The sequence below is a fragment of the Coenobita brevimanus genome, chromosome 50 (genome assembly GCF_032717465.1).
Source record: "Coenobita brevimanus isolate Jiangsu-jjx chromosome 50, ASM3271746v2, whole genome shotgun sequence".
Classification (NCBI taxonomy): Eukaryota; Metazoa; Arthropoda; class Malacostraca; order Decapoda; family Coenobitidae; genus Coenobita; species Coenobita brevimanus.
Genome location: NC_137003.1, coordinates 21,917,480 through 21,926,468, shown reverse-complemented (window position 1 = coordinate 21,926,468; position 8,989 = coordinate 21,917,480). Strand labels below are relative to the sequence as shown.

At 43.3% G+C, this 8,989-nt stretch overlaps 1 protein-coding gene across 1 annotated transcript in view; it reads right to left on the bottom strand.

Annotated features, from left to right (window-relative positions):
• Positions 1–1,193: 1,193 nt before the first annotated feature.
• LOC145399709 (glutamate receptor ionotropic, delta-2-like) overlaps positions 1,194–8,989 on the bottom strand; it is a 119,569-nt gene continuing 111,773 nt past the window's right edge. The window contains exons 8-10 of the mRNA XM_080272255.1: positions 5,559–5,779; positions 1,900–2,086; positions 1,194–1,237 (exon numbers count right to left, since the gene is read on the bottom strand). Coding sequence (XP_080128381.1) covers positions 1,194–1,237; positions 1,900–2,086; positions 5,559–5,779 — 452 coding nt within the window. The remainder of the gene's footprint in view (positions 1,238–1,899; positions 2,087–5,558; positions 5,780–8,989) is intronic.

The window sequence follows — 8,989 nt, the reverse complement described above, 5'->3', positions numbered from 1 at the left end:
ATTTTTGCATTGTTTAAATGCACGCTTGCAAGACAGATTTCAGCCAAATCATTTTAAAACTTCCTGTGTTATACCTATTGTAAGATTTGCTAACAATTAATTAAAAACTATAATTGTAAAAGCTATGATTCCGATTATATGTTATTCATATTTGCAACTAAGTGTAAATATCGTGGATATATACTAATAATGAACCTTTCACGTGTGATATTCAAAATCATTTGCTTGGAGAATAAACATCATCCCCAAACACATGTGTAATGTACGGTTAGTTTGCCATAAATTAAGATTTCAGATGAAAATAGGTTTGTGTTTAGTTACTACAAAGTCTTTTAAAGCAAGCAGTCATCGTGAAAAGTCAGATTTCTTTTACTCTACAAGAATAAAAAACGTAAGAAATCTGCCTTTTAAGTTTTGTGATATCCAGTTTCCATTATCACCTACATGAAATAATTTTTCAATATTCCAGGCTCTATGCATTACTTAAGAGAACATACGGGTATAAGGGTGCCAGTATTAAGACATGATTAACTAGAATTACAATTCTAAGGCCAATGCCACCATTTTTTCCCTATTTTAGAGGTAACAGGCAAATTAAAAAAAAAAAAAATATTTGCACTGCTTACCTTCTGCTCAATGATGGCACGATGGGGCTGTCTTTGTACCCAATCATTCCAACAGATCTGGGAAGAAGCGCCTCCCGTAAAGAGTAGTAATCGCAGCTTCCTGGATCATAAAATGTTAAGTTTCTTCGGCTCATTGCTACAAGAGGTAGCACTTTAAATGTTTAACCTAGGCAGAGTAGTTAAGTAGAATGATCGAGCTACTGGATATATTAAAAATAAAAATGTATGTCTTTTCTGTTATTATTAGTATTTTTGTCGACATAATGTGTAATTAGCGAAGTTGTAATTGTAGAAACGGACAAATGATGAAGTAAAGAAGTCTTGTGGTGTTGATGTGGATGTGAGTAAGTGTTAAGAGAAGTACTTTGAAATTGTTTGGCCATGCGAAAGGAAGGAATAAATAATGAAGAAGTAGCACCAAGGCATAGATCCTATATGGCACTGCAGGAGTAGAGGAAAATAAAGGCAGAAAGGAACAAGGAAATATGAAGAAGAGAGGTAGGACAGAAGAGCAGAAGTGAGCAGTAAAGAGAGAGAGAGAGAGAGACTGAAGACAAAAATGCTCCTTTAAGGCTCGTCCACTCGAGCGGGCAGTGTCCGACGGGCAAACACTGATACCAGATCACATTCCAATTCACACATTTAGAAGGTGACTGGCGGGCACGAGCGTAGATGACGTCATAAGCAGGGAAACCACTGGCAAAGTATCTATTACACCCTTGCCCGTTGTTGAGGCAATGCTTGCCGTGTGGACAACTAAACAAGTGTGCTCGGTAGTGACCAATGGCCGCCAGAAAGTGCTTGATCTGGAAACACTGCTAAAGAAGTGAGGGATATACGCTCAGCGGGCAGTGCCCGTCAGGCATTGCCCGCTCGTGTGGACAGGACCTTAGTCGCCTCTTACGACAAACAGAGATATTGGGAAGTGTTCTCCTCCCCCCCATCCTCACGGGGTTGGCCATGTGGACAGGATGAAATATGAGAGACTGGCTATATGATGTAAAAGGGGAGAAAAGTAAGGGGCGACTAAGGATGAGATTTGTTGGATGGATTGCAGGGAGATGTGAGAGAGGGAGGTGTGAGGCAACCAATGAGCACGGAACAGGGCGATCTGAAGGTGATGTGTTTGTTCTTACCCCTTTCAGGAATAAGGCGCATGACAATAAGTAGACATATAGATGCTTTCTGATCATTTTAGAATAGTTCCAGTTCATAAAAACTATTGCCTCCCAAAATGGTTTATTGTTCATTACATTTTTCTTTATGAACTTACCTGTTTTTGAAAATTCCTGTCCCTTGATAATGAAGGTGACTGTATCACCATCAAAAATCACCTTGCGTCCACTCTTAACCTCACTGTTGAGTACATGTTCAGAGGTATATTGGCTCATTGTATGGAACTCCACTCTGCCGTCTGCCTCACTCTCCCTCACCTCTTTAAACGTTCCGGATTCGGCTGCCTGTTGGTGAGGATGACAAAGTAAAGTATTAAGGGATGAGTAAAGCTGTTGAAGAATTATCTACTTCTTCCTTAGGTGACTAAACTGAGAGACAAGCCTAATGGTTTCCTGTAATCCAGGAAACCATTTACATCTTTGGGTGCTAACCATATAACCATAATATTGGGGTGAAGTGGAGCTTACTGCGATGCCTTTGTTAACTGGTTGGAGAGTCGTAAATGTGATGTCCCATTACTTCGTGGGAGAGTCCTGGTGGGGCAACAGATTACCTGTGGTTCATGAGTTTGCTTGTCTAAACAGACCGGATTTGCTCTTCTATTACTTATGTGCATTATCTCAGAGATGACTGAGCTCTTTTACATACATGGATTGCCTCAAGAGTTTTTTGTTTTTTTGTGCATGGAAGAAGCATCCAAAGGCCAGGAGCCCGCAAACCATTCCTTCCAAGAAAAAAAAAAAACATCACAAAAGAGAGCCAAATTCAAGATCCATTCATTTCGAAATGCCTGGACACACTGCGTTTGGAAGACTGGAGATCACATGAAGTAGGAAATACAGACAGAGGGAGACAGTACCAGAGCTGACCTGTTGCATAAGTGAAGGACTGGGAGAAATGATTAACTCTTGTACTGGAGAGTCGGACAGAAAAAGAGATGAGAGTTTGTTGCTAGACGGTTGCTACATACCCCTCGTGGAAGTGGAGGGATGCAAGCAGACAGTTCAGAGGAGCAGTGACCATTGAAGTAGCGATAGAAAAAAGATAAAGATGCAACAGTGCAGAGAAGAGACAGATCCTGAAGGGAGCCAGTAAGAGGAAGAAAGCAATGAGACGAAAAGCCTTTGACTCGACGCTATTGAGAAGAGATGTATGTGGGGAGCCTCCCCACGCATGAGAGTTGTACTCTACACAGGGACGAATAAAACCCGTGTATAAAGTCCGCAACTGTGCAAGGTAAAGAAAGTATGGAGTCAGCTTAGCACACCCAATCTCTTGGAACCAGATTCTACAAGAGACGTAATATGATCTTTCCAAGATAATTCCCAAGAGAATGAAACCCAATGTAAATTTAAGGATGATGCAAGATTGAACTGGATTTTATTAAACGCTACTTGATACTCCTGTGGAAGATTTTGTCAGGTTGATAGGTCTAAAAACTGAGTCTTTGATGCATTACAAACAACAAAATTATTTTTACCCCAGTCAGAGATACGAGCCAAGTCAGACATTAGGTGAGCCATAGCCTCATCCTTTGTTTGTTGAAGTAACTGCTGAGATGGACGTTGCAGGAACCGAATGGAAAAGTGAAGGGTGAAATCATCAGCATATGAGTGCATAGAGTTTGATGTAGAGCTTAGGTCATTGAAGAATGAAAGGAAGGGAGCTGGTGATAGGACAGAGCCCTGAGGAACACTACTGTTGCTATATCTAGGAGAAGAACGGTAACCATCTACAAGAGCAGCAATAGAAAGACCAGAAAGAAAGTTATTGATGAAGGCACAGATAGGAGAATAAAAACCCTAAGAGGGCAGTTTGGAAATGAAAGGTTTATGTCAGACTGGATCGAAAGCCTTTGAGATGTCAAGTGCAATGGTAAAGCTTTCGCCAAAGTCTCGAAAGAAGGATGACCAGGAGTCTGAAAGGTAGGTAAGAAGATCGCCGGTGGAGCGTCCCTGACGGAACCCATACTGAAGATCAGAAAGAAAGTTGTGATAGGAAAGATGCTATAAAATTTTTCTGTTAAGAATAGACTTGAAAACTTTTGAGACACAGGATGTTAAAGCAATTGGGCGATAGTTGCTGGAAATGCTTACCCTTCTTTGGGACTGGCTGAATGAGAGCAAACTTCCAGCAAGAAGGAAAAGTACAAGTTGATAGACACAGACGAAAGAGTTTACCCAGGCAGGGCGTAAGCACAGAAGAACAGTTTTTGAGGACAACAGGAGGGACCCCATCAGGCCCATATGCCTTGTTAGTACTGAGACCAGTGATGGCAGAAAATACATGAGCTGAAGAAATTTTAATGTCAGCCATGAAGAAGTCAGAGGGGGAAAGTTATGGAGGAACAGCACTGGAATCGTCTAACGTGGAAATGGAGGAGAAAGTCTGAGCAAAGAGATCTGCATTATCAGTAGAATAAATAGCTACAGTGACATCAGAGTAGAAAAGACGAGGGAAAGATGACGAGGGAAAGTTGTTAGAAAGGTTTTGGCATGGTGCCAGAAGGAGCAAGAAGAATTCGAGTTGGAGAGTTGAAAGTATTTCGTACGGATTAAACTGTTTTTAGGAAGCGAAGAACAGACTTCGTACGATTCTGGACTGAAAAATAAAAATATGTGATTCAGGGGTGCGTTGGCTCCAGTATCTTTTATAGGCTCTCTCCTTGTTGTGGACAGCATTAGAACAAGCGTGATTAAACCAAGGCTTTCTTTCATTAGTCAAAGGACATAAGAAAGGAATGTATGCTTCCATGCCCGAGAGGATAACCTCCATTATGCACGAGGCATACTCACATGGCTCCTGGCTATGGAAGCAATAATCTCTCCAGGGAAAATCAAAGGAGCACTGCCTGAGGGCCTCCCAATCAGCAGCTCCAAAGTGCCACAACAGACGTTTCTTTTGGAGTGTCCACAGCCGTACTGGAACAATAGGACATGTCAAGGTAATAAGTTTTTGATTGGAGGAGCCCAACGGAGAGGAAAGCTTAATAGTAAAACAGAAGGATTAGTTGTAGGGAAGTGGTCAAGTATGTTGGAGTTCTCTCCAAGATGGTTAGGGATACGGGTAAGGTGCTATACAAGCTGCACAAGGTCTTTAAGAATAGAAAAGATGTAGACTTGCTCATCAAGTGGATCAGTGAAAAGAGAGGAAAGCCAAAGGTGGTGGTGAACATTGAAATCTCCTGGAATGGAGATTTCAGAAAAAGGAAAAATGGATAGGATATGTTCCATTGTAGAAGTACGATACTCAGAGAATTTTACATAGTCGGTAGAATTAAGGGATGGGTAAACAGCACAGATATATTTACTCAGAGAATGACAGGAAAACTGAAGCCAGAGAGTAGAGCATTCAGAAAAATCAAATTCAGGAACACGAGAGCAAGATAAGTAGTTGTGTCCATGTTCACAACAGCCATCTTTGGCTTTAAAATGAGTATAGAGAAAGTAGGAGGATACAGAAAAAGGTTAGCTGTCAAGTGCTTCAGACAGCTGAGTCTTAGTTAAGAAGAGAAGGTGAGATTTATAGGAGGAGAGGTTGAGCTCAACAGAAAGCAAGTTAGAGGAAAGGCCGCAAATGTTGCAGAAATGAAGTAAGAAGTGAGTCAGACAGTGGGTCAAGGCAGCTTGTTGATTTCTGTTACACTGATTACCCCAGGAGTGATTGAGTTCTTTTACATACTTGGATTGCCTCTGCAATGACTGAGTCCTTTTACATACAGGGATTGCCTCAGAGATGATTGAGTTCTTTACATACCTGGATTGCCTCAGAGATCATTGAGTCCTTCTGAAAGATCATGATGACGTTCGGATCATCAAGCACATCTCTGAGAGTTTGGTATGGCTCAGGAATATATCTGACGGCCAGGAGGGACATAAGGTTGCCGGCGTAGCTCTTCGTCAGAACCATTGTCACCAGCATCCACATCCCCACCACCACACGCTGCCACCACCACCATTCTTCATGCACTCTTAACGCTGTTGGTATAATGGTTTGTGTACAAAATGTCTCATAAATAGCAGGCTACTATACCCACTGTCAGGTAACTTGTTTTTAAGTCCCACCTCCTTCCTAAAATCCTTGCCTCAGGTCTTAAATCCCACCCCTTTCCTGAAGTCCTGGCCTCAAGTCTTAAATCCTGTCCCCTTCCTGAAATCCTGGCTACAAGTCCAAAGCTCCTTCCTTCCTGAAGTCCTACCCTCAAGTCTTGAGCCCTGTCCCCTCCTGAAATTCTAGCCTCAAGTCAAGACCAATCCCCTTCCTGAAGCCCTGATTTAAGGTTTAAGCCCCGTTCTTCATATTCTGGCCTCAAGTCTTTGGTCTTCCACAATGAGGGTGATGGGCAAGGGGGGTGGGGCTTTAAGAAACAATGTTGCCTGGTGGTTGGAATAGAAACTGACGTGGCAATATTTGTGTTTTGCAAGAACGCTCAGGTGGAGAAAAAAAATGAATTAATGATACAGGCTAGATACTGGTAACGCAATGCGGCCCCACAACATGAGAAATGGTTATGTGGAGTGGAAGCGGAGCATTTTGTGTCATCATCATCATCATCATCATCATTTGCATCCCTTACATTCCATGTAGCTAATTGTACCATGTCCTTTGTTCTGTCCTTAGTTGTCACCTTGTGATCAGTCCTGGTCTGAGGCTTCTTGTTCGAATTTTTAGTTGTTTTTCGGGAAGGGGCACTAACCCTCCACCAACACACTTGTTGTCACATAGGGAACACTTGTTGGTTGGTTATAAGATAACCATCCAGCATTATAAATGCTTTCTTGGTTTATAGGAAATCATTTGGCTTGCCACTCAATGTAGAGCTACCCGAAAATCAATGTTGTTGTTGTTGTTGTTGTAATATTTGCCCCGCACTTGTTGGGACATGGGCAAACAAAGAGCCCGTCAGGGAAGAAGCAGGAAAAAAGCTCTCCAATGAGAGCGTAGCAGGGACAGCAAACTGCCGAACAAGGGAATGGCGGCAGAGGCAGGGGAAGGTGCGATGGTTAGTGGTGAGATCGGCTGCCCGATGATCAACGAGGCAGGGCGGGGCTTGGCGGTGAATGGTGAGGCCGGCAGCACGATGGTCTAAACGAGGGCAGGGCGGGACGAGAGCCAGGTAGACAGCTTGGCGCCGATGGAGGATGCGCCGACGAACTCAGGTGGATGCCGCCCCGACGCTGCCCTCGACCCCCTTGCCCGTGATGGAAAGGACGAAAAAGACTCCCCCCAGCTCTCCAGCAGCAGCAGCTGGAAGCACAGAGGGGAGGTACGGTTCTGGTCGTCAAAGATGGCACAGCCCCGGTCCATGGTCATGGCGGAGGGAGGGTCATCAACCAGGTAGTCTAGGGCGGAGGAGCCTCGACCTCTTGGTGGGCAGACCAGTTCACTCCCTCAGATCGAAACAACGGGTCCGTCCCTCGGCTGATGCAGCTGTTGTGGAGAGCTGGTCCCGTCGGGAGGTCTTGCCGCGACAAGAGATGGGCTGCGAGTCCCGAAAATCAAGAAAGAGAGATTGTCCAGGTGCTAGTGGGTGCGAAAATGGATGTATGTGGATTAACTGAAACTAAATGGAGAGCTCAGAGTGTGAGAGAATGGGAGTATGGATGGAGTATATGTGCAAGAGTAGGTGAGAATGAGAGGACAAAAGGAGGGTGTTCTGTTGTGAGTAACAGATGGAAGGAGAATATAAGAGAGTATGGATCAGTTGGCTCAAGGGTTTTGTGAGTAAGATGGAAAATTGGACTACAAATGTGGGCGATTGTGTGCGTGTATGCACCAATGAAAGATCGTGCAAGCAGAGTGAGAGAATAGTTCTGGACAAATGTGGAAGTATGCATGGAAAAGTTTGAAAGGAATGAGAGAGTTATTTGGATTGGATATATGAATGGAGCAGTAGGGAATGTGAAGGTTGGATGGAGTAGTTGGTGAGTGAGGTGTGCCTGCAGAGATGGATGAGAATGGCAGTGCTTTAGTGGATATTTGAGCCAGGAGGGGGTTGGTGATAGCTAATACCCTCTTCATGCACAAAATAATCCATACATATACATGACTAGTGATGAGGAGGGTGGATGGTGAACTGAATGAATGGGAGGCAATGATTGATTATGTCTATGTGCTTGAAAGGATAAGAAGGTGTGTAATGGATGCAAGAGTATATAGAAGTTGTGGGAGTGGACTTTCTGACCACGATTTGGTCAGATTTGGAGTTAGACAGGGTGCCAAAGAAGGTAGGTGGGGAGTGAAAGATATAAATGGTAGATTACTAGTGGAGAAGGGAGAAAAAGTGAACAGATGGAGAGAACACTTTAAGGAATTGTTAAACATAAAGAATGAAAGTAATGCAAGTATAAGTGGCTGGGAAATGGCTGGGAGAATGAGGGATGTGAGAAGAGAGGAAGAAATCAGTAGGATGGAAGTTGTGGAAGCAATAAAGAAAGTTAAAATGGGGAAAGCCCCAGGAATTGATGGAGTGTGTGGTGAAATGCTGAAGCATGGGGGAGAAATAGTAGTAGAATGGATATGGAAGATGTGCAGATTTGCCTGGGAGGAAGGTAGAGTCCCGGAGGATTGGAAGTCAGGTATAATTATTCCCCTGTACAAAGGAAAAAGGGAGAAAGAAGTGTGTGGTAATCATAGGGGTTTTTGTCTTCTTAGTGTAATAGGAAAAGTATATGGCAGGATACTTATTGACAAAGTTAGGGAAACAACAGAGGATTTAGTTGGAGAAGAACAGGGGGGTTTTACGAAGGGAATAGGTTGTGTAGATCAGATACAATATTTTATTCTTAGATCTATAGTGAAAAAGTTTCTAGGGAAGGGAAAGAAGTTGTATGCGGCCTTCATGGATTTGGAGAAAGCCTATGACAGGGTGGATAGACAAGAATTGAGGAAATTACTAAAAATATATGGAGTAGATGGGAAGTTGCTGGAGGCAATGAAGAGTATGTATGAGGGTGCTAATGCTGCAGTACGTGTGGATGGTGAACTGAGTGAATATTCCTAGTTGAAGGTTGGATTGAGACAAAGCTGCATCCTGTCTCCATGGTTGTTCAATCTGTATATGGATTGGGTTACAAAAGAGACACAAGGTAGGGCAGCGGGTGTTGGAGGGGCCCTAGTGAGAGAGGGCAGTTTTTGGAAACTCCCTGTACTGTTGTTTGCAGATGATACTGTGTTGTTAAGTGAAG